The 23,306-nt window shown below is 56.7% G+C and overlaps 3 protein-coding genes across 14 annotated transcripts in view; 2 read left to right on the forward strand and 1 right to left on the reverse strand.

Annotated features, from left to right (window-relative positions):
* The window catches only part of WDR45 (WD repeat domain 45), a 5,338-nt gene extending 639 nt beyond the window's left edge, over positions 1-4,699 (forward strand). The window contains exons 2-11 of one of the 3 annotated variants that reach the window (XM_007120928.4): positions 1,002-1,073; positions 1,202-1,276; positions 1,366-1,470; positions 2,341-2,446; positions 2,570-2,664; positions 3,182-3,261; positions 3,374-3,582; positions 3,662-3,763; positions 3,846-3,991; positions 4,239-4,699. In XM_007120928.4, coding sequence (XP_007120990.1) covers positions 1,019-1,073; positions 1,202-1,276; positions 1,366-1,470; positions 2,341-2,446; positions 2,570-2,664; positions 3,182-3,261; positions 3,374-3,582; positions 3,662-3,763; positions 3,846-3,991; positions 4,239-4,348 — 1,083 coding nt within the window. In that variant the 5' untranslated portion in view covers positions 1,002-1,018 and the 3' untranslated portion in view covers positions 4,349-4,699. Of the gene's footprint in view, positions 1-1,001; positions 1,074-1,201; positions 1,277-1,365; positions 1,471-2,337; positions 2,447-2,569; positions 2,665-3,181; positions 3,262-3,373; positions 3,583-3,661; positions 3,764-3,845; positions 3,992-4,238 lie in introns of all 3 variants that reach the window. The other 2 variants (XM_028482640.2, XM_007120930.3) reach the window with 2 other exon arrangements.
* A 351-nt stretch (positions 4,700-5,050) lies between these two features.
* On the forward strand, positions 5,051-7,999 carry PRAF2 (PRA1 domain family member 2). The gene is made up of 3 exons (XM_007120931.4): positions 5,051-5,356; positions 6,500-6,717; positions 7,149-7,999. Exons 1-3 carry the CDS (start codon positions 5,178-5,180, stop codon positions 7,286-7,288), a joined length of 537 nt encoding a protein of 178 aa, XP_007120993.1. The 5' UTR covers positions 5,051-5,177; the 3' UTR covers positions 7,289-7,999.
* A 416-nt stretch (positions 8,000-8,415) lies between these two features.
* Positions 8,416-23,165, reverse strand: CCDC120 (coiled-coil domain containing 120). 10 transcript variants are annotated; one of them, XM_028482853.2, is made up of 12 exons: positions 22,888-23,165; positions 18,809-18,972; positions 15,452-15,551; positions 15,191-15,281; positions 14,915-15,048; positions 14,109-14,249; positions 13,459-13,762; positions 13,050-13,112; positions 12,575-12,749; positions 12,345-12,443; positions 10,094-11,008; positions 8,416-9,593 (listed from the first exon to the last, which is right to left on the reverse strand). In XM_028482853.2, exons 4-12 carry the CDS (start codon positions 15,237-15,239, stop codon positions 9,479-9,481), a joined length of 1,995 nt encoding a protein of 664 aa, XP_028338654.1. In that variant the 5' UTR covers positions 15,240-15,281; positions 15,452-15,551; positions 18,809-18,972; positions 22,888-23,165; the 3' UTR covers positions 8,416-9,478. The 10 variants fall into 10 exon arrangements, with proteins under 10 accessions (XP_028338654.1, XP_028338657.1, XP_028338655.1 ...); XM_028482856.2 differs by lacking the exon at positions 22,888-23,165 and having other exon boundaries at positions 15,509-15,551; positions 18,809-19,332; XM_028482854.2 differs by lacking the exon at positions 22,888-23,165 and having other exon boundaries at positions 18,809-19,332.
* Positions 23,166-23,306: the final 141 nt, after the last annotated feature.

The raw sequence follows: 23,306 nt of genomic DNA on the forward strand, positions 1-23,306 counted from the left end.
CGGGGGGGGGGGGGTTTGAGTTGTCCCAGGTAGGGGTTTTGGAAAGTGTGTGTCCTGGGCAAGGGTTTTGAGGGGTTGGGGTGCCCTGGAGCAGGGTCTTGGGGAGATGATAGGGGGTCTGGAGGAGGAACCTTAGGGGGATGCAATTCCTGGGGGGATGTCCAAGCCAACCCATGTCAGAGTCAGGGACAGCAGAACACATGGAAGGGTATGTCCCAGGGGTGGGGGATTTGGAGTGATAAGGGAATCCTGAGGTAGGGTCTTTAGGGCATACAGGGGTCTGGGGGAAGGCCCAGGTTGTCCATGGTTGGACAGAAGTTAGCATGTCATGAGAAGGGGTTGTGTGGAGGTGAGAATGGGATCCTGAAGGGACTTCAGGAAGCCTGTGAGGAAGGAAGGTGTGAGAGAGCTCTGGAGTGGTAGAATAGGTTGGAGTAGAAGGATGTGGCGGGGGAGTTCCTGTGAGCGGTGGACCAAACGTAGCAGGTCTCAGAGCCAGGTCAGGGAGGTGCAGGAAGAGGTGGATGTTTGAGCCCCCTTTCCCCATTTATTGACAGGCAGACTTAGGTGCTGGGTCCAGGTGTAAAGGTGAGAAGTGGGTAGGGGGTGGTTCCAGGCCATGTTGGGCACTGGGGCCAGGATTGGCTGAGGGTAGAGAGGAGATATCACTGGGATACCCCCTACCCCATTATCTCTTGATAAGCAGCAAGTCAGGGAGGGAGTAAGGAGGAGGTGGGGGTGTCCAGGTCAGGGTAGGCCGAGAGAGCTGGAGTCAACCAAGTGTAAGAAGATGTGAATGTTCCTGTCCATGCTCTTTGGGGTCTTGGGAGCTTAGAGTGGAGACCCTAGGATTCTCCCTCTGATTTTGTCGTCTTTGCAGTCCTGCTGGGGTTAGGTAGCAGAGTGGGAGAAGGAAGAAGAAATCAGTTGGGGACAGGAGTTCTAGGACTCAGAGAACAGACCCCAGGACTCTTCCCAACCCTACCCCCATTTGTGTCCAGGGAAGCAATCCTGGACCATGACTCAGCAGCCACTTCGAGGAGTGACCAGTCTGCGTTTCAACCAAGATCAAAGTGAGAGAGGCTTGTGCCTGTGCCCTTTTGGGAGGGAGGGTGGGAGAGAATGGCCAGAGGTGGGTGTTAAGCCCCTAGCTTCCCACCTGGGCATCCTTTGAGGCAGCCCGGATTCCTCCCGTCCCCAGGCTGCTTTTGCTGTGCTATGGAGACAGGTGTGCGCATCTACAACGTGGAGCCATTGATGGAGAAGGGGCATCTGGGTGAGCTGTTGGTGGGGGAGGGGCAATGGGCAGAAGGGCTGGGCTGGGCATTGGCACCCACCCATACTGACACCCTGGTCCTTGTCCAGACCATGAGCAGGTGGGCAGCATGGGCCTGGTGGAGATGCTGCACCGCTCCAACCTGCTGGCCCTGGTGGGCGGTGGTAGCAGCCCCAAGTTCTCAGAGATCTCAGGTAAGTGTCCTCATCCGGTCCCACCCTTGGCCCAGATTCCCTGGAATCCTGGCCTCCCGGAGGCTCTGGCAAATGAAGATGTCAGAGTAACTCAGAGTCACACAGTGAGGCCTACAGCTTACAAGTCCTGGATCTTATCGCTTGAGAAGCTTGGTGTTTTGTCTTCATTTAACAAACTCTTATTGAATGCCTCCTGTATGCCATGTCCTTACCTATGGAGCGCTTGCTGTGAGCCTGGTGCTGTTGTTACCACTTTACATGTATTAACTCATTTAATCCTCACAGTAACTCTGTGTGGTAGGAAGTATCATCATCCCCATTTTTGCAGATGAAGAAACTGAGGCCCAAAGAGGTTAAGTGACTTATCCAAGGTCACACAACTAACAGGTTTTAAAATCTTGGGGCTGTCTCCCCAGTGCCCTCTTGCTTTGAGTCTCAAGCACCATCTTATTTTAAGGGCTTTTGTTGATCCCACTGGGACATGGCAAAAGATGCCCTAGGATTCCTCACAGAAATCTTCTGGGGGGTATGAGCTGGGACCCTGGAGGCAGAAATAGTTACTGATGAGAAGTTATAGGCCTGGATGTGAGTCCCTGCTTGGTTGCTGATGGGTTGTGAGGTCCTTGGCTAGATAGAAAACCCCTTCGAGCCTCAGCTTCCTCATCTGTAAATGAGTATAACGGTTCTAGAACCTGTCTTCTCAGGAATCACATCTACAAGTGCTCATGCTGTGTGAGGTCATATTGGGTGTTAGCAAAAGGTTAAGCAAGTGGGTTGAGGTCCCATGGGGAGTAGGGGTAGGTCTTGTGTCACCAGGGCTGCCCCTCACCCTAAACCTTGGCCCCGACAACACACCCACCTGCCCAGCAGTGCTGATCTGGGACGATGCCCGGGAGGGCAAGGACTCCAAGGACAAGCTGGTGCTGGAGTTCACCTTCACCAAGCCAGTGCTGGCTGTGCGCATGCGCCATGACAAGTGAGCCTGAGGTGGGCTGGGGGTGGGGGAGGTCGGAGGTCCCCACAGCAGGCTAGAGGGTTAGTCCTGCATGGGCACCCTGCCCTCCCCTCACGACCATCCTGTGTTGTGTGATGCCCACAGAATCGTGATCGTGCTGAAGAACCGCATCTATGTGTACTCCTTCCCTGACAATCCCCGAAAGCTGTTTGAGTTTGACACCCGGGACAACCCCAAGGGTGAGAGGACCCAGAGATGCAGGTGTAGTGGCAGGAGGCAGTGGATGGGGCAGAGGGGCAGAAATGAAGAGAGACAGAAAGGGGCACACAGAGAGTAACTGGGAAAGAGAGGCAGGGAGAGAGTCTTTGCATAGAGATGCTCCAATGGGCTGAGATGCTCCAATGGGCTGAGATGCCCACACTCCCAGTCTATCCATTTTCCCATCCTTAGCCAGTTCTCTCTCTCTACTCTCGGCCCCGCCTCACCCCTGGCTAACTCAGATAGCAGAGCAGAAAGGCTCATTAAGGACATTAATGGGTATGCCAGGGATTCCTGGGCCTCCTGGGGCTGCCACAGCTGCATAGGGAGGCAGGGAATCTGCCTTGATGGGGAACACGCCTGAGGGCAAGCCCCCTGTGGGTTCTGTGGGTAACATGTATCATGGAAGGTTGAAGTCCGGCCCTTATCCAGCTCTGTCCATCCTGAGACCCTGCCTGGCCCCGATGTCCTCTTTACCAGCCCCCCTCCCCACCCTAGGACTCTGTGACCTCTGCCCCAGCCTGGAGAAACAACTGCTAGTGTTCCCAGGACACAAGTGCGGGAGCCTGCAACTTGTGGTGAGCTGTCCAGTGGGCAGGGGTGGGTAGGTGGGCTGGCTCTCCCTGTGGACTCTTGGCAACTTACCTCCCCACCACCTACCCCAAGCCCAAACTGCTCCTTCTACCGTAGGACCTGGCAAGCACAAAGCCCGGCACCTCATCTGCTCCGTTTACCATCAATGCACATCAGAGCGACGTGGCCTGCGTGTCTCTGAACCAGCCAGGCACGGTAGTGGCCTCGGCCTCTCAGAAGGGCACCCTTATTCGCCTTTTTGACACGCAGTCCAAGGAGAAGCTGGTGGAGCTGCGCCGAGGCACTGACCCCGCCACCCTCTACTGGTGAGCACAGGGTATGCGTGGTGGGCTCCTGACCCCACACCACATGACACGTGGGCATCACCGCTGGTCTGTCTTTCAGCATCAACTTCAGCCATGATTCTTCCTTCCTGTGTGCATCCAGTGATAAGGGCACAGTCCATATATTTGCTCTCAAGGATACCCGCCTCAACCGCCGCTCTGCGTGAGTGCCTCCTGCCCCACCCTGCCTCACCCCCATCCCCTGCCCATATATCACACCTGGGCTTAGCCAGTGTTGCCTGCAGGCTGGCTCGCGTGGGCAAGGTGGGGCCTATGATTGGGCAGTATGTGGACTCTCAGTGGAGCCTGGCGAGCTTCACCGTGCCTGCTGAGTCAGCCTGCATCTGTGCTTTTGGTCGCAACACTTCCAAGAATGTCAACTCTGTCATTGGTGAGTGGGAATAGCCCTTGACTGGGGGGTATTGCATGGGTGAAGGCCTACAAATTGGATCTGAAAGAATTTTAGGGCTTGGGAGGCCTGAGGGAGCCAAATGGGTGGTTCACTTCCACCATCACTAAGGGAGATGGCATGTGGCAAAGACCTGGAGATAGACCCTGGGCCATGGGACACCTGAGAGGACTGGAGTGTGTGGCTTTGGCAGCATCTAACCTTTTCCAATCCTCCCCCACTCCTCCAGCCATCTGTGTAGATGGGACCTTCCACAAATATGTCTTCACTCCCGATGGAAACTGCAACAGAGAGGCTTTCGATGTGTACCTTGACATCTGTGATGACGATGACTTTTAAGGACCCTGTGGGTTGTGCTAGGGACCTGCAGTGGCAGACTGCAAAGCCTGTGCGGGGGTGGGAGTGCTGTGGAAGCCACCAGCCAGCAAACATTAATGGAGCAGGTGCCCACTTTCCACTCTTAAGAGCAATGCCTAAACAGCTCAGTCGCTCCAAGCACTTCTTGATGACTGTGTGCCCGCAGAGCCAGGCCAGGGACTCAGAGAGACAGCGGCCCCCCTGGGGCTCCCAGCCTGGAGAAGACTGCTAGGGACCCAGAGTGGGTGCCCTAATCCAACCTGTGGGGATTTTTAAAAGACTTACCAGAAAGAGACGATCTCTGATATGATGCATATGAATAAAAGGCCCTTAGTAGTATTTATGGCTGGACCTCGGGAGTGGGGCCTGGAGGAGATGAGGCTGATAAAGCCCTGCAGGAGTTTCCTGGAAAGGTGTGAACCTCTTGGACCCTGACAGGAAGGAAGTGGGATCCTGCTCGGGTCCTTCTGACAGTCTCTGCATGTCCTCTAATGTCTGGCCTCTGTGTGCCAGAGCTGCCAGCACCGCCCAGAACCGTCCCCGTGGCGCCCCCGCCTGGGGGTGGACGGGAATGCCTCGCCCCGCGGCGGAGACTTAATTTCCCAGCGGCCCCTGCTACCATACAGTTCCGGCGTGTTGTTGGTATTTTCGGTCACGTGTGCTGCTGCGCCTGCGCAGTCCACTAGGTCGTCAGGGTAGCGGTTGCAGGGCCCAGACTCCGTTTCCCGGTGTGCCCCACGGTGGCGCGGTGTAGAACGGGTGTTGTAGTCCGGCCGGTCCTCTGACTGGTCCAGCTACATCGACCGGCAGGATGTCGGAGGTGCGGCTGCCACCGTTACGCGCCCTGGACGACTTCGTTCTGGGGTCGGCGCGTCTGGCGGCCCCGGATCCACGCGACCCGCAGCGATGGTGCCACCGCGTCATCAACAACCTTCTCTACTATCAAACCAACTACCTTATCTGCTTCGGCCTCGGTCTCGCTCTGGCCGGGTGAGGGAGGGAGGGAGGCGCAGGTTGGCCGGGGGCGCCCGCTGGGCATGGAGGGTGGATCCGCGGGATTTTGAGGGGGCTGCAAGACCTTGAAGGGCGAATTCAGTAGAGTGTGAAACTGAAGGGGAAACTGGGAGACAGAAGGCCTGGAAGAGGAATCTGAAAGGGTTGGCCTTTGCAAAGGGTGGGTTTAGGGGCAGGTTGGGATGGGGGGGCGGCTGGAGTGGGTCCTGTGGGGGTAGGGGGAAGTGTGGGCCTGAAGATAAGGAGGGCCGGAAAGTGGGACACGACTGTGCCTGAGGGGTGATGGGGCCAGATTAAGATGGCCTTGGAGGACTTACGACAGGGACAGGACGTGGTCAAGTTGAAGGGTGGACTTGTGGAGGATCTGGGCTTGGAGAGAGGCCTGGCTATAATTGGAATGCTCCAGGAGCAGGTACCTGTTGGGGAACTTGTCTAGAGGGAGGACCCGGGGATGGAAGGCCTGAGACCAGGGAGGGATGGAGAACCTGGAAGAGGGACTTGGGTAGGACTGGAAGTTAAGTGGCACTGAAAACCTGGAAGGGGTTCTAGTAATGATGGAGGGAGGAATCTATAGGAAATGGGAAACTGGAGGGGGAATTTGAAGGGGGAGGAAGTCTGGAAGGGACTCTGGGCCTGGGGAGAGGGAAATGTATGAAAACAGAAGGACTGGAAGAGGAATTTGCAAGGGCTGGGCCTTTGCAAAGAGTGGGTTTTGGGGCACGTTGGAATGAGGGGGATGGCTGGAGTGGGTCCTGCAGGGGTAGGGTTGGAAGGAAAGAAGAGCAGGGAAAGGCTGTGAGCCCTGGGGCCTAGCGGTATGGGAGGGCCTGAAGCAGGAGATCTCAGGAAGATGGGACTGTAGGATTGACAAGGAAGAAATGAGGGTCCACAGGGGAGCCCAGGGCTCCTGGGAGTTGGAATCCCTGAAGGGTGGACCGTTGGAGACAGGGCTGATGGGAGTATTTGCCGGGCTGGAGGGTCCGGAGCGGGGGCGGGGGGTGGGGGTGGGAACCAAAGCTCTTGGGGCACGGACTCTGGTGGACGGTGGTCTGGGAGGCACGGGGGCCAGGCGGCCCTCTCCCCGCCTGCCCGGCTAGCTTAGTTCCATTGTCCCCGCAGGTACGTGCGCCCGCTGCACACCCTCCTAAGCGCGCTGGTAGTGGCGGTGGCCCTTGGCATGCTGGTGTGGGCGGCTGAGACTCGAGCAGCCGTGCGCCGCTGCCGTCGCAGCCACCCAGCCGCCTGCCTGGCCGCAGTGCTTGCCGTCAGCCTCCTCGTTCTCTGGGCCGCGGGCGGCGCTTGCACCTTCCTGCTCAGCATCGCCGGGCCCGTGCTTCGTGAGTCTCCACTACCCTGAGATGGCCGGGAAGACGGCCACCGCTCGCAAACGGCGCCAGGCCCGCCCTCCCCTGGTTCCTGGGCTGAGAGGGGGCTGGGACACCCGGCGGGCAAGGCCACACCTCCTTTACAAAGCGCCTTCCCTGGCTTTGCTCCCCTCCCTGGGAACGCCCCTCTTAAAACCGCCCTTCTGGGCGTCACTGCTAGTATGAAGTGCCTTCCACCGGCCACGTCCCCATTACTGGGCACCCTCCCTGGCCACGCCCGTTGCGAAGCACATTACTCCGCCACACTAGCAGGGTTCAGAGGCGTCCTGGCTACTGACTACGCCATTGGTCTGTCTGTACTCCAGTTCCCTTCTCTGGGCCCCCATTAGCTAAAGGTTGATGTCCCATCCTACTGACCCCGCTCCTCTCGGTATTGCCCACAGTGATCCTGGTGCACGCGTCACTGCGCCTGCGCAACCTCAAGAACAAGATTGAGAACCAGATCGAGAGCATTGGTCTCAAGCGGACGCCAATGGGGTTGCTGCTGGAGGCGCTGGGACAAGAACAGGAGGCTGGATCCTAGGGCCCTGGGATCTGTACCCAAGACATGGAGAATGCCATCACCACCCTGGCCCAGACCCAGAGCCCTTTCCCAGTCCTTAAAATAGGAGCCCCTGCCCAGTTCAAAAAACAGGACAACTTCAACCCTTCCCCCATGTCCCAAACTGGGATATTCCCTCATACCCAGCCCCCCAGTTTAGGAAACCAGAGTCTTCCCAGCCCTGAACTTGAGAACCAGAGACACCCACATCCAGCCCAAAACTGGGGCTTGGAGACCAGAGCATCCATGGCCAACCTCAAACTCTGGGCCCAGAGACACTCCCCCCCAACCCCAATCTGGGACTCACCTATCTCCCATGCTCAGCCCCAAAGCTGGGGACTGGGACCAAGGCATTCTCAGATCTTGAATCCTGGACCAAGGCTTTTCCAGACCCCACCCCAGCTTTGAACCCAGGATCCAAGTGTTCTCAGCCCCCATCTGGGTGGAGGATTCAGGTATCCTGACCCAGTTGAACCCTTGGTCCCAGGTGACCCCAACACTCACAAGTCCCACTTGCCTCCCTCCAGCTCTGCTTAGGGATTCTGCCACTCCCCAGCCCACCCCCCACAAAGTTCCACAGTGACAAGGACCAAGGGGTGGGGTGGGGTGGGGTGGGGTGGGGGTAGCCCTGACCAGGAATGGGGCATATATATCAGTGTTGCTACAACAATAAAGGCTGTTGCATTGCTCAAGCCAATTTGGGCCTCCTGGGTAAAGTCTGTGTGTTTCAATGGCCAGAAGTGACCTGCTTTTCAATTCTAGAGACTTTCTGACTCGGTCCCTGTCAAATATGTGGGCTGAAGGACGAGCTCTCAGTTCCTTTCTTGAACCTATTACCTCTAGGGTGGCATTAACACACAAGGGAGTTAAGGGCACGGAGTGTTTGCTGCCAGCATTTGTATTACTAAGGGCTCTTGGCTAGGAATATGAGCACGGACAGGTAAAGAAGTTGCCCCACATCACAAAGCAAGTAAAACCAAAGCAGATGACATTATCACAGGCTGTTTCCATGGTGCTATATTTTTTTTTCTTGTAAAACTACATTATCTAGTCTTAGCTAAAGATGTGGGCCCCCAAGGCAAGGCAGACAGGGAAGCAATGCATGGGTTCAGTTTACACATTTATTATAGAAATCCCCTTCCAGTGTGGGTAGTGTCTTGGGCCCAGATCCATTAGTACAAAAAGAAAAGTTTAACACTAGGTAAAGGGGGTAGGGGAACCCCCAGCTCCAGAAAGCCACAGACAGGTATCATAGAAAACACAGCTTGTGTGGATTTGTTTTAAAAGTGGTGGATGGAAGGAAAGCCAAGGAAGGTGTGACATAACCCGTGGCGAGACGTCACGTGAGGATTTCATTGGCATCTACCAGACACCAGGTTCCACCACCGCCACATCCCAGGACACAACACACCCAATGGTTCTGCCCTTTGGTCCTCCTGCGGGGCCTCCTGACTGGGGATAGTCGGGGCAGAGGAGGCTGCCGCCAAAGGCTGGGCCATCTCACTCTGTGGGCAGAGGCAGCGGGCACAGACAGGCAGACAGGGACTGGGGTGCCTTCAGGCACCCTGGGGGAGGGAAAATGAATGCAAGCCCCCCACCCAGACTTCAGTCCTTCCAAATGTGGGCAGAGACTTCATTCCTTCCAAATGTGGGCACCTCCCCAAGAAAAACTGCCCCAGTGGGGGGTGGCAGGGAGTTCTGTTCACACCGGAGACTCCTGGCTGCCCCAAACTGGACACTGAGACCCTATATGGTCCGTTTTGTGGAGGGGGCTCCTGAATGGAACAGGCTGGGCACGGGGACAGGAATGAACCCAACCAGGACGAGATCACAGTTTCCTTTTTTTATAAAACGTCTAGTGTTGAGGGAAGACAGTGAATACCTAGATCACAACTGTAAACAGAAATGGAGGAAGGGGCTTCGAGTCCCCATTACATCATCCCCTCTCCTCTCTTTTAAGCTGGCGGAGGGCTCCCAGTCCCCAGCGCAGCGTGAGAGGAGACACAGGGTGTCAGACACCTTCGTGGGCCCACGGGGAGCCAGGGGCCTTGGAAGATCACGTTGGTGCCCCCCAGGACGGAGAGCAGCCACACCCCAGGGCTCAGCGAGGTCAGCTGTGTGCTCCCCAGACTGAAGTCATACCCAGGCCAACAAGGGGCATATGAGAAGGGGTCAGACCAGTGTCCCCGGGGTCTGGGGGTCAGAACCGGAGGACTGCTCCCCCTCTAGCGTCAGGTCACTTAAACGAGCGCTCAGCTCCGGGGGGTACAGGAAGTCCGCGTAGTATCTTTAGAAGGGGTAGCAGGAATCCGGAGGACAGGGTGGGAAGACAGAGGAGAGAGGAAAAGACGGACAAGACACAGAAAGAGAGAGGAAAAGAGGCTCGTTAAAGAGGTGGACGCAGGCACAGGACAGCACCTTTAGGCTCGCAAGTGTGGGGCGTGGTGAAAAGAGGAAGAGAAAGGCAAGGGGCACAGGACGTCCCTTCCTCCCAGCACCCTAGTTTCAAGGCTCATTTTCAGCTGACATGCACTGGTTGTTCAAATATTAAAATTCTTGTATTAGCTTGGTGAAGAACTGCTGCTACCAGGACCCAAGATACCCCTCCACTGTGACCCCACGGACTATTGCGAGTCAGGCAGGGCCCAGTGACCCGGGGCCAAGGCTGCAGCTACTTCTCTCATGGTCCATGTCATTAGCTACCATGACTAGCTGGCTCCCTGGCCTGGACACCTTTGCCATCTGCCTCAAGAGACCCCTACCCATCAGTAAAAGCACCCCCCATACCTGCCGGAGACAGGGGGCGCCGTGAAACTCCTTGAGTGCGGGAGTGGTGCCTGGCTGGGGGCCCCATACAGCGCCTGGCCCACCTCATAGCAGCGGGCATGGAGGAAGGTCGGGTGCTGCGGGCCCATGTGGGGGAGCCCAGGCCGGCGCTGGGGCCCTGTGGCCAGTCCCGAGTTCCGGATGTACCAGTCCCGCAGCCCCTCCAGGGCAAGGTTCTTGTGGCCGCTGCGCTCACCAGCTGGGGGGATACGGGCGGGTGGGGGCATCCACAGCAGAGGGTTGGGATGCACCTCTGGGCCCTCAGCGGCCTCCAGGGGCAGGCCACAGGGCTTGGTGCGGGTGGCACGGCTGTGGGGGTCCTTGCTGCGGAGGAGGGGGCTGCTGCCATCAGCTGCATACACAGGTGGTGGGCCTGGGAGCATGGCGAGGAGCCCATCACGGCGGGAGAGGGGTCCTGGGACCTCAGCTGCGGGCAGCAGCTCCCCCCAGCCTGTCCCGCCGCCACCGCGGGGCAGGCCCCGGTCCAGGGAGTAGTCCAAGAGGAAGTCCCCACACACAGGCGGGAGCCGGGGGACCCCGCGGGAGGCAGGGGCGGCTGAGCTGGGCCGGGCAGCCCGGGGAGGGTCTGGGGGGCCAGCCGTGCGGGAGGAGAAGGCAGGAGTTGGTTGGGGGCGCTCATACAGCACCTCACTGCTCTTGCAGACTGGGGGACCAGCGGCAGGGGGAACCAGAGGTGCAGGCGGGGAGCCAGCTCCCCCACTAGCTGCCCGGTCCACCAGCAGGGCCTCGGAGCTATTGCTGCGGCGGGTGCGAGCTGCGAAGAGGGAGGCACGGTCGGAGACAGGGTCCGCCCGGGGGAAGCCCATCTGGGAGTCCTGGCTGCCGGACCACTGGCGAGAATGGAGGCCTTCAGGTCTGGGGGCGCAGAGGTGGGGGTGATGGGAGAAGGGTCAGAAATATCAGGGAGATGGGATGAGTGCCCTCCCTATCCTGCCTCTCTCTGAGCCTTCACTTCCACACCTCCAAAGTGGGCCCAGGATTAGAAGCTGTGTGTAAAAAGGTGAAAGGTAGTGGCATGTAAAGAGCAACAGAGGTTCTGCCACGGACTGGGGAGCAGAGGGGTTAAAAATGTACGGGGGTGCCTGGGACTGTTAGCTCCGAGGGAGATGTAAGTGTGTGTAGGGCTCAAGAGGAAATGCTAGCAGGGGAGGGCGGAGGGCTCTTCCTAACACATCTGACCCCTCATCCCCTGCTAAGGTGCTTCTCAGGGCTCCCCACCTCCTCTAACATGAGGTCCTAAACCTTAGGCCAGGAATTCAAGACCCTTCCTGAATTCTCTGTCCCATCATGTGTATGAACCACCCAAAACTATCATCCCAACAGCCACTATTCATAGAACGCAAGTGTCACAAGGATGGGGACTTTGTTTTGTTCAAAGCCCGGAAAAAGTAGGCACTTGGTAAGTACATATTTGTTTAAGAAGTAGTAGAGTACCATGGTTAAAAGCATGGACTCTTGAGTCAAACTTGCCTGGGTTCAAATACCAGGTCTTCAGTTTACTAGCAAGTTACTTAACCTCTCTGTGTCTCAGTTTCCTCATCTCTAAAATGGGAATAATAATAGCACCTACCTCACAGGGATGTTGTGACAATTTAATGAGTTTGATACCAAGTAAAGCACTGATTCCTAGCAGATAGTAGGTACGCAGTACATGTTAACCAGAACTCATTTATGCCTACAGTATCTTACACAGGCAGATATTATTATCCCCATTTCACAAATGAGGAGACAAAGATTCAGAGAAGGGAAATGACTTGCCCAAAATGCACAGAAAAGCCCATTCTCAAACTTTGGGGCTTCTGCCCCAAATCCCCACCCCTTCTCCACCAAGACAACTCCTATTCACCTTTCAAAACCCAGCCTTTCTTTTCTTTTTTTCTTTTTTTGGTCAATTAAAAAATTTTTATTTATAATGTGATATTACACATATACACATATGGCATATTCCAAAAGATATTTTACCTATATTTCTTTATCATGCAATAGGGTGCATTATGAATAAAACTTCTGAAACAAAAATAAAATTCTTGCGTTTTCATACAACCTACATAGAAGATCAGAATATAACTGATAGATTCAAAGCCCAGTCTTTCATGTCCCACACCCTTTGATAATGCTCTCCCCAACACCCCCAGTTAGAACTACCGGTTCCCTCCTCTGGTCTTCAATCTCACCCTCAGAGTCCACTTACTTGCAGAGCTGGGGGCCAGCGCCCCGGGTGAGGACAGGGGTGGCAGGCACACTTCGCCCCTCAAAACTGGAGGCACTCCTGGGCAGCGAGCGTGTGGGGCTAGACAGAGACGAGCAGGACCAGGTTGGGGTCCAGGTTAGAGACCGTACCTAGCAGCAGGCCCTCCTGCCAGCCCAGGCTCAGCTCCCACTCCTGGCTCCTGGGGAAGGAGGGGAGGGGCTCACCCTCACCTGGTGGGGCTGGCCACAGAGTTCCGCCGGCTCTTCAGATCCCCATAAAGATCCGACGGGGGTGGTTTCCACGGGGTTCGCCGCTCAGGGCTGCCCCCAGATACTGCCCGCAGCTGGTCCCAGGCCTTCGGTGGTGAAGGGCGCTCAGCCAGAGGGAAGCAGCCACGGGGCTCCTCTGGGTGGAAGGGAGAAAGTGAGGGAGAATTCAATGGGAGGGTGCCTGAAGGGTTGTGGGCAAAGCAAAGGGCAGGGGCTACGGAGGTAGGGAGGGCCAGAGGGCTAAGCAGGTAGGACAGACTGAGGAAGAGCTAAGGGATGAGGCAGGAACTGGGGCTGATGGGGCGGGGCGGGAGGATTGAAGCAAAGAAAATGGGGGCTCCACAGGAGGATGGGTCATGGCTAAAGAGGAGCTGAAGAGGGAGGGTGGGGGCTAAGCATCAAAGGATGGGTGGATTTGGGGGACAGGGGTCCTCACCATTATCATGGCTGGCCCCAGACTCTGAGAGGGAGCTGCTCTCCGAGTGCAGGACTACGTCCTCTACAGGTAGGAAGGGGAGACCCGGGCCTATCAATGCAAGGTCTGGGTGCCATCCCCTTACACCACTGGGCCGTCTCCTCCCCATCCCGTACACTTCCCAAGAATCCACCTTTACCTAAATCCAAGACCACCAGAGGCTTGGTCCCTCACTTTCCTGACACCGATTCCCAATGGCCCCAGCCTTGCCCAGGAGCCAGTTTACACAATTCGTCTTAATGGTAGGGCCCCTTAAGTTCTGCCTACCTCCCACTTTTCACTGGCTGCTCACCCACTCCACCTCTACCATGTCCCTTAGCCAATGCCCACCTTCCCGCTTTCATCGGTGGGGTGACAGGGCCTGGCTCACCTTGGCTGAGCTGAGTGAGGCGCGTGCCCAGGCAGACTCCCTGGGCAGTGATAACTGCCCCAGTGGACAGCGGCAGGGGCTGGGGCGGCGGGATCCCCGGGAGACCCAGGTGGGCCCGGACGTCCCCGAGCTGCTCCTCCAGCTCATGCAGCCTCCGCAAAGCATCTGCCTGGACCTGGCGCCGACGTCGGCGCTGCTCCGCGCTGAGCTCAGGGGCCAAGGCCAGGCGGCGGGCAGCTGCCGCAATCTGCTGCTGCACTGACACTTCGCGCTCCAGGGCCTCGAGCGCCAGCTCCTGTGGGGCCTACCCGAGAGGGTGGGACAGGACAGAAAGGGAAATAGCCAAGCTCCAGGACCAAGTGGTGGCAGAGCCCAGCTATGCTGGAGGCGGGGCCTGCCCCTCCTGGGGGTGGACTATTCTCCCTCTGGGGGCAGGGCCTGTGTGGATTAGGGCTGGGCCTCTTCATCTTCCTGGGGGTGAAAGGCCTATCCTGACAGGGACCAGCATCCTCTCTGAGACCTGGAACCCACCTCCCTCAAGCTCCTTCCCTCCTCACCCTAGCCTCTCCTTCCCCTGGCTGCAACCCGCTCTCGGCTTCCTCCGGGCTCCTGTCCCACCCCCATGTTGCTCTGCACGCCCATCTGCTCACCTTGGCAGGGCACAAGGAGTGGTGTGCTGGATTGGGGTGCAGTGGAGGATAGGCACGGGCTGCAGGCGGCCGCCGACGGACCAACTGGGGCCGTTCACCAGGCTCCAGTGGGCACTCGGGGGGCAGCTGGCCAGTCAGCTCCTGGGCGGGGGCAGGGGTCAGAGACTACCAAGGGTTAGTTGGGGGGATGTGGCAAAGCAGTAACGACCCCCGAAGGTACAGAAGTCCTACTAGGAGCCCAGCCCTGCTCAGCACCCATGCCTGTTATTTCTCTTCCTCCTCCCAATTCTCCACCAGGTGGGTGTGCAGCAGAGACTCTCAGCCCCTCAATGGCCCAAGTCCCTGGGGCAGTGGGCACGGGAGGCAGGGAGACCTGCTTTGGAATCCAGAATTTCATAGTTTTTATAAAGGTGACACCATCTGTACACTGCATATTATATGACATTCCCTTCAGGGCCTGGGCTGCATGCTCTGAAGTGCATTATTATTTCTGGCAAACTGTGTGGACATTCACAGCAAAGGGGGTAAATCGAAACTATAAATCACCCCATGTCAGTTCAGGTCAGGTTTCACTGCCAAGTTTTGGAAGTAACTTGTTTTGTTTCGTTTCTGAGTTTTTTTGGATTTCAAATTGTTGATAGGGGATGGTGGCAAAATATCACCATATTTTATTGATTCTCAGACATGCAAGCTGAGCTTTGGGGAATGTACAGCTCAGACAAGGAGCTCAGCAATCACCACCGCAGTCTGCCTACCTCGTGCCTGCTCCTCACCCCCCACCGACACCCTTAGGGTCCGGCCCTCACCGCCTCCTGGAGACACACTTTTCGTAGCTCCTGAAGTTTCAGGCTCAGGGCCTCCTGCAGGGTCCGCTGACGGTCGAGCAGCCCCCGCAGACGCTCTGACTTCACCTGGGGGGCAGCCTCTCCAAACAGGGCAGCTGGACACAGAGGGAGCAAGGATCGGGGGGCAATCAGGGCAGCCTGGGGCAGCTGTGGGGCCAGGGACCAACCCTTCCCAAGTGGGCAGGTGGCGACTCAGAGCAGGGGAGGAGGCAGCAGGAGGGGGAACCAGATACTAACCTGAGGCACTGAAGGTGGGAGAGCTGATCAGCTGACCTTTGACTTCCATCCTGGTGCTGTCAAGAGGCTGTGGCTGATGGCTGGACAAGGCCTAGCAGTGATGCACGGGAGCCACTGAGGAAGCACATCCGCGGTGTGCACCGCCAACCTCCCCCTCTACCCAGGTTCCCACACTCCAGCTGGGAATAAGGGGTACCCTGACCCCGCCCACCTGCTTGGCCTGCCCTCTCAGAATCTGTGTCAATGTCAAGGCCCTGGTACCTTGGTTCCCTTCCCATTGAGTGGGAGCACAGCAAGTGGGGAGCTGGGCGGACTTACAATGCCTCCTCAGAGGCCCATGGGCCACAGTCAGGAGTCTTGCCTGGGAAGGGAGAATTAACGGTACAGATTCAACCAACTACAAGAACAGTAGCCATTTATTAAGCACCTGGGTGCCTGGAACAGTTACCTTCTATGCCACATTTAATCTTCACAACCACCCTGTGATGGCAGTTCTGTGATTATTATTACCCCCATTTTAGAGATGAGGAAAGTAAGACACAAAGAGATGAAATAACCTGCCCTTGGCTATGGATGTAGCCAGGCCCACCCCTCCGGTCCAACACTCCCCCTTACTAGAGGTGCTGAACCCCACCAATCCCTCATAAGCTCCCAGCCCATCAGGCCTCCAGGCCTTTGTGCAGGCTGCCACTGCTGTCCGGAGTGCACTTTTCACCTCTTGCCACTCCAGCCCCTGGTTCTCTCTTACATTCTGGGGCTTCAGTGTCACTTCCAGAGGTGGGCCCCCGCATTATGTCCCCTCACAACTGCTGTCAAACAAGACTGTGCCTCCCTTGTACATTTATGAGGACAGAAAATGTATCAGTATCTCTGGCACTCAGAACACTTCTGTGCACACAGCAAGTGCTCAATGCAAGTCTGCTGGGTGAATAAAAGAATGACTGTGGTCTGTGGGTCGCTACTTGTCCCAACTCTATCCCGTGGCCCTGGTGCGGCAGGGAGAGCGTTCACTTGGCCTCAGGACCCCTCCGGCCCCTCCCCGCAAGCCAGTCTGTCCTGCACCCGGAACAGGGAAGTCAGCCTGTTGGGACTGGGAGTGGCAGAGCCCACAGCTGCAGATAACAAGCTGACTGCCTCCTGCCTCCTCCTCTGCCCCCAGACACCCTGGCTGACGATGGAGCCGGCCTTGGCTGGCTGCCAGCCCTGCCCTCATCCCTTCCTCTGGAGTTTGCTCCCTCCGTCCCACAGCCTGCTCAGTCCCCAGCTGGGCAGCCAGGTGACATCACCTCCCACCACCTGGCCTGACCTCGGTGGCAGGTGATTGGGAGCACCTCATGAGGCCACAGAGGTCCCATCCCCACCTACCTCACACTTTGTCATGACATGGTGGCCAGGTGTGAAGACCCAGGCAGCCACGGAGGGGTGGGTTCAAGCCCCTTCCCCATCTATGCATTGGGGGTGTGGCCAAGCTGCTAAAAGGGTGCCACCAGCTTCTCGGCAGTCCTCCCACCCACCCCATGGGGTCTGTGCCCCTCCCACAAAGCAGGGGTTCCTTGTCCTCAACATCAGGGGCGGGGTCAGTCCCTAAAGCCTTTTTGCGCATCCAGGCAGCAGCATGTGCTCTGCAGAGGTGCTCACATGCCCTCACCACCTCCCTCCAAGGTCTGACATTGCCCGGCATGGCAGGCTTTCCTTGAGGTCCCAGCTTAGCCTCCTCTGCCCCTCGGCTCCTGGGGTTCCTTCTTCCCCAGCCCCCATTTGGGTTTGAGGAACTCTAAACCTTCCTCCACCTCAACAGGAACCTCAACTCCTCCCCAGTGGGCCCGTTCACCAGGATTGGTCCCACATCCCACACTGGGATGCCTCGAGCCTTCCTTCCCTGGGAGCTCGTGGCATCCTGGAAGTCCACATGGGGTACAGGCAGGAACCCCGACCCCACCCTGTCAGCCTGACCTCGGGGACATAGCTAGGGCCTGAGTCATGGGGTCATCAGGCAGGGTCCACGCTCCACACCCCCAACACGCTCACACCCGCTCCCAAGCCTCTGCCTCTGCTCACCTACCCTCTGCATATTGGCCTAGGGTCCAGCGACTGCCTGGTTCCCACCCAAAGATGGTGAGAAGGGGGAGTCCCAGCAGTCCCCTCCCCAGCACAGCCCCACACCAGCCGCTGGGTCTCCCCACTGGTGACCCTGTGTCCCCGTCCCGTCCCAGGATGGGCTGCAGCAAGAGAGCTGCAGAGGGCACCCCCCACACCCAGAGGCGGGCCCAGCAGGTTTTTCAGGTCTGCCCTTCTGACACCACAGCCGAGAAAGAAATTCCTGGCTGTAATGACTGTTTACAAGCAAGACACCTCACCTGGGTGGCACCCCAACACCTCAGTGGGACCCCCATTTCCACATCCCGCCACCTTCGGAGCAAATACAAACTCCCAATGTCTGGGACTGTTCCCCACACCGCCCCACAGGTCCTCCCCGACTGCCCTCACTCTAGGGGAACAGTGTGGAGGACCAGGCAGGTGCTGGGAAGTAGTTTCTCAACAGCCCAGTCTGGTCTTTCCTAGGGTGCTGGGCCCCAGGTTGAAGGGGGGCAGAGGCTACCCCTGCAGGGGAGGAAGGGGGAGAGGAAGTAGCGGGGAGTAGAGAAGGGGGACGCTGGCTTCTCTTCTCCCCCATCCCTTCCCCTCGTCCACTTCCGGCAAGAAATCGGCTTCATGCCAGGAAAGGAAATTGGACATTTTAGGCTTCGCCCCTCTAGCCAGGCCCTCCTTCCTCGCTGTGCCTCTCACATAGACCTGGCTCTCTCCCGCAGAACTTCAGCACACCCTGTGCCCTTCTCCCCCCACCCCTTGCCCCTGGGCCCACTGTTCCCAGGTGCTCACCAATGCCAGAGCAGAGAGGTGCTGTGGGGTGGCCTCAGGTACCTCAAAAAATAGTCGTCTCGACCAGGCCCTGCTCCGGCTGGTAGTGGCAATAAGCGGGTGAGCGCAGTGGCGGATGCCTAGGCCGCCTCCCACTAGGCAATGGCCCAGCCTACCTGGCCAGGGACTGGGCCAGCCCATACCTTTTAACCCTTGCCTGCCTGACACCAGGGCTCCGGCCACCCTTAGGAGCTGTCTTGGAGCCAAGTCCCCTCAGGGTGTCCAGCACGGCCAAGAAGAGAGCCTGGATCTCCCCCCTCACCCCATACACCTAACAGAGGACTGAGGAAGAAGGGCTAAGGGTCGTGGGAGCAGCGACTGCCTCTGGTACTGTCCAAGTACCCAGATCAGACCCTGCCCACCCTAGGGTACTACCTGGGAGCCAAGGGATGGAGGTCTGGGGAGTTGTAAGCACAGGAGAGGACTTGGGGTACCTCAGGTGTGCGTCTCTTGGCAGCACTCCACGTTCCTGACACCCCTACCCTTTCCTCCCAGGGCAAGGCAGGGGTGGGAGAAGGTCTTAAGGCAATTCCCACCCTCACTGGGGTAATAGTTTCCCAAGTTGGGACAGACAAGGTCCACTTTTCTAAGGAGAGACCATGTCTCAAGACCCTACCACCTTCTGCAGCTTCAGAAGAAATCATCCCAGCAAACAGAAGAAACACACTGGTGGTTTAACCCCTCCTGACCCCTACAAACCTGGGAGGATGGCACAGACCCAGCTCCTCATAGCCAGCTTGGAGAGATGAAAGCTGGGGCTCGCAGAAGTGAAGAGGCCCGATTCTGGTCACAGAGGCATGAGAGCAGGTAGAATCAGAACTCAGGGGGCTGGGTCCTGGGTTGCAAGTTGACAGAGGCAACTCCTGCAAAGGAGGAGGAGTGGGAAGCGGGGCTCATGCTTCTTCACATCCAGGCTGGGTCTCCCCAGTTCCTCCCCCCACCTCCTGGGGCATTTCTGGCCAGGAATCAAGGAAATGGAGGGCTCTGAGTCTCTGCGATGTACTGTTTCCCACACAGCACCACATGGGCTTTGGGCCTGCCCTGGCACACACCACACATCTTGAGCTGCATTTGGGACCATCTGCTCTGTGACCTCAGGGCCCAAGCCCAACCCAGGCCCCGACAGCAGCCCACGCCAAGATGTGAAAGAGCAGAGTGAGGAAAGCTCCCTCTCCACTTGGCAGGTGGGCCAAACCTGGAGAGGAACTTGCTCTGTATCAGCAACGCCCAGTGTACCCCAGTGTACCCAGTGTACGTGTTACTGAGGCTTCCCCCGCCACCCTGCTCACCTTTCTTCCTGGGTGTGAGATTTCCGGCACGGGACACAAAGGCCCCTTTCATCACCCCCCTCTTCTCCCTCCCTTCACTGCCTGGGGCTGATGGAGGCAGCAGCCACAGGGTGGGCAGCTGGGTGTTGGTGGGGAGTGTCCTCTCAGCCACGGCCTCTCCCACCTCTTGTGGGACACCAAGGAGGCTGGGAAGGGGGATGTTTATAAAATCAGAGCTGAATTCCCTTGTGGTCCAGTGGTTAGAACTCCGCACTTCCACCGCAGGGGCAAGGGTTCGATCCCTGGTCGGGGGACTAAGATCCCGCAAGCCGTGTGGCATGGCCAAAAAAAAAATCAGAGCCGAGAAGGACAAGTGTATCTGGCCAGCAATGCAGATTGAGTCTCAAGGCTCAGATTTCTGCATTTGGAAAATGGGTAAACGGTGCTAACAGAGCCAATGGAGGCCAAAGTAACTTCGGAAGACATTTCAAAGTGCAAGAAAACTCATACCACATCATTAACAACTGTTAATAACTACAATAATAAACTCAGGCAGAGGTGGGCTGGGGCGAGAGTAAAGAGGGAAGAGCAGGTAACTGGGTCTCTTGGGCCAGGCAAGGCGGAGTCACCCACACACATCATTGCCCTGGTCCACAGCTTTTAACAGTCTGGAATACAACCACCTGTCAGCCCCACCCCAGCGGGGACCTGAGCCTCCTGCGGCCTCCCATAGGGCTAGCAAGTGGTGGGTCTGAGATTCAACCCAGCTCTGCCACTTCCCGGCTGTGTGACTGCTTGGACAAGTCACTCAACTTCTCTGTGCCTCAATGTCTTCATCTGTAAAATGGGGGTGCTGACAGCAGTATAAAACTCACAGCGGCGGGGGAGTATGACAGGAGCTAAGACATTCAAAGCTTGCTTATGACAGTGCCTGGCCCATGGTAAGTGCTCAATATGTATATGTAATATGTCACACATAATTACAAGTATTCCTCCCAGTCCGAACTCAGGAATCAAATACACACACACACACACACACACACACACACACTTTGAGACACAGCTGGTATCCCTCAGCCTCGAAACCCTCCCCACTTGCCACCCAGATATAGAACCCTCCTTACTTGCCAAACCAGACATATTTGAAACAGAGCTGTTTTCCCTCATTATCCAACCTCTCCCTCCTCAACATCAAAAATGCAGGAACCAAATATATTCAGAAAAATTGTCTGAACTCTCACTATCCAAATACAGGAACTGAATGGATTTGGATACATTTTTGAGATAGGACTGGTATCCCTCACTCTCTGAGCTTTCCTTACTCACCAGGCAAAACAGAGGAACCAAATACATTTATATAATGCGGTACCCTTACTATCCCAACTCTTGCCACTAGAGCACAGGAAAATGAATAGATTTGAATACATTTCTGAGTTAGAGCCATTATCCCTCGTTATCTGAATTCTCCCTACTCACTCTGCAAAATGCAGAAACAAAATAACTTCAGATAACAATATCTTTCACTGTCTGAACTATCCAAACTCTCCCTCTCGGAACTTGTGTACCAAATATACTGGGACAGTGAGGGATGTGTGTGTTGTTATTAATAGGTTTGGATACCTGTTTTGGATAAATGGAACAGGTCTGATATTTCATTATTCAAACTCTCACTAGTCTCTATGAGAAATACGGTAATAAAACATAATTGAATGACATGTTACTTCCTCACTATTCAAATTCTCCCTGTCTGTCCTCAAAATCAAGGCGATTCAGACAGTAAGAGAACTTCTTTTCTTGTTATTGTTATTGTCACTACTGGATGAGCCTGATTCTAACAGAGGCCCCCCAATACACACAGACCTGCCCACAGAGGTAGGATGGACTCAGCATCAAGATTTGTACTGCTTACTGCTGACAGGAGGAGGATAAACTCCTGCCCCCATCCTACCCCTACCAAGCCCTGAAGCCTCTGGCCTAGGATGGACTTTTTTCCAGGCCAGGAAAGCAGGGATCACTGCACCTGGGATCAAGACCAGGAGATGGGGGTAACATGACCTAGAAGACTAACACATATCTGAGTCCCCCACCCCTACATGGGGCAGCCCCCAACCTAGCAAGGCTGGAAACATGACCCAGACCTCACAGACTCCCAGAGAGTCATTGAATAATTTAGGGTGTTCTTTCACACTTGGAGAGGGTAGGGGGCACAGGAACAGTTCCATGCCCTCCTGGGGCAGGGAGAGAAATGCAAGCTCTGTGTGAGATCACTGGGTGGGGGAAATCACATGTGAAAACTCCCTCAGCCTCACGGGGCCCACAAGGCTGCTTGCTCTTGCTCATGCTAAGAGAAGCATTTGGGATGAATTTCAGAGATAATAGGTACAGTGGAACCTCCAAGTTCATGGTCAGGGTATAATGGAACCCCTGTCCTTCTGGGCTCAGAGGAGATGGAAAGTGGGTGTTACGAAGGAGGGAGATCTGAACAGTGAGGAGGGGCATGGTAAGGGGCAAAACAGGGGCCTGGGGTTGGGACAGAATGAAGACACAGGACAGGAAGGGGTATAAGGGACAAAACAGAATCAGAGTTGTAGGATGGAGGTCAAAAGATAAGACAGAGAAGAACCCAGGACACTGGCCAGGGGATAGGATGGACAAAGGCCAGAGAAAAAGTAGGGGACAGTAGGGGACAAAAGAGGAGGGCATGGATCAGGGTCAGTATAAAACGGTAGTCAGAAGACATGATGGGGGACAGGCCAAGACAGCGGTTCAAGGAAGAGGATAGGGAAAGAGCAGGTTCAGGGTGGAGGTAAGGAACAGGAAAAGACCGGGACAGAATGAGGATAGGAACGAGGACAGTGATGGGCCAAGAGAAGACAAGGGAAAACAGCATAGGTTTGGGGGCAGGGACATGGCAGGAGGCAAGAGGGACAGTCTAAAGGTGGTGGGCCAGGATGGAGTTCAGGAGACAGGAGGGGGACCCGGGGGATAGTACTGGGTGGGCAGAAAGTATATAAGTCAGAGGTCAGGAATTGGGACAGACCTGGATCAGACTGGGGTTAGGGGTACAGGACATGACTGGAAGGGGTTCAGGGACTGGACAAGAGAAGAGGCAGGTCAAGCATCAGGACAGAAACTGGGGAGATCAAGACAAGGCAAGATGAGCTTCAGAGATGGAACAGGGTCAGGCAAGGATCTGGGGTCAGGTCAAGGATCCTGAGAACATAACTGGATGGGGTTTGGGGTCAGGACTGGATTTAGAGGTACAAAACAGGGGTTGAGGATCACACCAGGCCAAAATATGGTTAGGTCAGGGGTCAGACCAGAGCTCCTGGGGCCAAGACTGGCCGGGGTTCGAGGTTAAAAAAAGATGTAGCCAGGTAAGGCAGGGGTCGAGGGGGAGACCACGGGGTCAGAGGTCGGGGGTGCGCCAGCAGGTACATAGCCGGTCAGCGTTTCCGGGCCTTCACCCCGCCGTCTCCTCCCTTCCAACCCCAAGCGGGCGTTACTCACCGAGGGTCCTCGCCCCGCGGCGTAGGCGGGGTCGGTGCAGGCCTGAAAGAGTGGTGGGAGCGCCCCTCCCTTGCTGCCCCCAGCTCGTTCCCGGGCTCGTGCCTACTCCCCTTCCGCGCCCTGCCCGTGGGCCGCGTTCGGCCGTGCGACTATTAACCCTGGGGGCCAGACGGGGGGCGCGGGGAGGGTGGTAGGGTAGCAGCCGCTCGGCCGAGGGCAGTGGACCCCGGCCCCCCACCTTCAACTCAGGTCTATCCGCTCCCAACGGCACCGCCACCTCCGCCGCTGAGCGCTAGCCTGGAGGGGCGGGGTGGGGGGGGGGAGAGATAGGGGGCGGGGCGCGAGACCACAGCAGCGGCGGAGACAAAGTGCGCAGGCGCCAGTTCGGATCTTCGTGGTTTTTTTTTTTCTTTTCTTTT

The sequence above is a fragment of the Physeter macrocephalus genome, chromosome 21 (genome assembly GCF_002837175.3).
Source record: "Physeter macrocephalus isolate SW-GA chromosome 21, ASM283717v5, whole genome shotgun sequence".
Taxonomy (NCBI): Eukaryota; Metazoa; Chordata; class Mammalia; order Artiodactyla; family Physeteridae; genus Physeter; species Physeter macrocephalus.

What these genes read in the sequence shown, in the direction of transcription:
- PRAF2 (XM_007120931.4), top strand. Translation starts at nt 5,178, where the DNA reads ATGTCGGAGGTGCGGCTGCCACCGTTACGCGCCCTGGACGACTTCGTT. An exon ending in CTCGGTCTCGCTCTGGCCGG is followed by an intron (nt 5,357 to 6,499) that starts GTGAGGGAGGGA and finishes TTGTCCCCGCAG; the next exon opens with GTACGTGCGCCCGCTGCACA. An exon ending in CATCGCCGGGCCCGTGCTTC is followed by an intron (nt 6,718 to 7,148) that starts GTGAGTCTCCAC and finishes TATTGCCCACAG; the next exon opens with TGATCCTGGTGCACGCGTCA.
- CCDC120 (XM_055081861.1), bottom strand. Translation starts at nt 18,250, where the DNA reads ATGGGCTGGCCCAGTCCCTGGCCAGGTAGGCTGGGCCATTGCCTAGTG. An exon ending in TCCCACCTTCAGTGCCTCAG is followed by an intron (nt 15,049 to 15,190) that starts GTTAGTATCTGG and finishes CTCTGTGTCCAG; the next exon opens with CTGCCCTGTTTGGAGAGGCT. An exon ending in ACTCCTTGTGCCCTGCCAAG is followed by an intron (nt 13,763 to 14,108) that starts GTGAGCAGATGG and finishes CCTCTCGGGTAG; the next exon opens with GCCCCACAGGAGCTGGCGCT.